This window comes from Lucilia cuprina, chromosome 5, assembly GCF_022045245.1.
Source record: "Lucilia cuprina isolate Lc7/37 chromosome 5, ASM2204524v1, whole genome shotgun sequence".
In the NCBI taxonomy this organism is placed as follows: domain Eukaryota; kingdom Metazoa; phylum Arthropoda; class Insecta; order Diptera; family Calliphoridae; genus Lucilia; species Lucilia cuprina.
This window is the reverse complement of record NC_060953.1, coordinates 4,016,292-4,018,145: the sequence shown is the minus strand read 5'-3', so window position 1 is coordinate 4,018,145 and position 1,854 is coordinate 4,016,292. Positions and strand designations below refer to the sequence as shown.

At 31.1% G+C, this 1,854-nt stretch overlaps 2 protein-coding genes across 3 annotated transcripts in view; both read left to right on the top strand.

The window, feature by feature from the left end:
* The window catches only part of LOC111685280, a 2,803-nt gene extending 1,082 nt beyond the window's left edge, over positions 1-1,721 (top strand). Inside the window, exons 2-5 of the mRNA XM_046951350.1 lie at positions 692-888; positions 950-1,106; positions 1,162-1,542; positions 1,609-1,721. Of these exons, the coding sequence (XP_046807306.1) occupies positions 692-888; positions 950-1,106; positions 1,162-1,542; positions 1,609-1,721 (848 nt within the window). The remainder of the gene's footprint in view (positions 1-691; positions 889-949; positions 1,107-1,161; positions 1,543-1,608) is intronic.
* LOC111677987 (CUGBP Elav-like family member 4) overlaps positions 1-1,854 on the top strand; it is a 461,863-nt gene that overhangs the window by 86,353 nt on the left and 373,656 nt on the right. The gene's annotated exons all lie outside the window — the stretch shown is intronic.

Below are 1,854 nucleotides of genomic sequence, written 5' to 3'. Positions count from 1 at the left end.
GTTCTAGTTCTGTTCTAGTTCTGTTCTAGTTCTGTTCTAGTTCTGTTCTAGTTCTGTTCTAGTTCTGTTCTAGTTATGTTCTAGTTCTGTTCTAGTTCTGTTCTAGTAATTTTCTAGTACTGTTCTATTTCTGCTGAAGTTTTGGTTCTTTCTTAGTTTTGGCATAAATTTAAAAAAGAATTGTATGCGTCAATTGTAAACATTTTTCCGTGACCTCTTTTACGTTAAATTCAAAAATTTTTTAGATTTAATCTGTCCTATATAATTAAGTTTGAGGGGGTAAATTAGAGGAAAAGTGCGTATTCCTCAATAGAAAGTAATTGAGACACTCAACTAATAAATATTTGTTTTTCTAATCTAAGAATTTTTTTAATTTATTTGTTTAACTAATAACTAAATAGAAAATAACTATAATTGTACATTTCTTCAAAGTTATAGAAAGAAAAAAGACGTATACTTTATAAACATTGTTCAACTTGTTTCAATATCCGACGAAGTTTACGCAAGTAGCCACGCACAATGTGGCTTGGGGACGGTAATTATTGGTCAATTCTAATCAATATTTTATGTAAGTTTTCTATTTCATGGCTATAGGATGCATTATGTAATACACATTACATTAAATTTTTTTTGCTTTAAGTACAAAAATATTTTTTAAACTTAACCACCACCTGCATCTTATGGCCTAAAGATTTCGATCTAACATTAAAAACTCATGCCAATAACTCTGCAGTAATACTGCAAATTGATGTTGGAAATTTAAATAAATCCTTTGATAAGGATATTTACAATTTCTCAATACGAGAGCAGAAAGATAACAGAAATGGTTTGTTTTACAACGAATTAGTAAAGAAGTTAGTTGGGGCTTTAGAGGATAGTCATTGTGAGGTAAGTTTTTCTAATGATTTTATAAAATTGAGTAAAACTTTAAAATAAAATACATTTTAAGGGTTTTGTGGCATTTCAAGATGATATACCACGCTTTGCTGAGGCATTTCGTCTAGCTAGCGTATATTCTATTTGGCGTTCTACTTATTCTAGATTCTTATTTGCTTATACAAAAGATCAGCAAAATGAAGATTATTTCGAGGACCTATTGTTTAAAAGTTTGTTAAATAATAAAAACTTTTATATGAATAACAGCAATATTTAACTTTACAGAACAACCATCTATTTTGATAATAGAAGCTACAACTCTTAACTCTTCAAATTTCATTTTAAAGACCAATAAATTTGTGGGCTTGAAATCGCAACATCCTGAAGAATTGATTTTTCTATCTACATTCAATGCTTTGACTCTAACTTTCGAACCAAACCTGGATTTATTTTCATTACATAAACTTCAAAATCTTCAAGGTCGGGAAATTGTAATGGGTGTTTTTGATTACCGTCCTTTTGTGGCCATAGACTTCGAACGTTCTCCTCAGTACTATGATTATGCAGCAGATAATCCCTCACATTTGGTGCATGTAGATGGTACGGAAGTGCGTATTTGTCATGAATTTTGTGAGTGGTATAATTGTACTGTGCAATTTGATACCTGTAAGTGGAGAAGGGTTATTGATTTTAATTACATTTCAATGTATTATTTGTTTTATGCAATTTAAGCTGAGAAAGGTGAATGGGGCACTTCATATGCCAATTACAGTGGTTATGGCTTGATTGGTATGATAATGGATGATCATATTCATATGGCCGTGGGGGCCATGTATTTCTGGTAATGGCTGTAGTGGAAACATTCAGTTTTAGTTCAGTTCTAGTTTAGTTCTAGTTCAGTTCTAGTTCAGTTCTAGTTCAGTTGTAGTTCAGTTCTAGTTCAGTTCTAGTTCAGTTCTAGTTCAGTTCTAGTTCAGT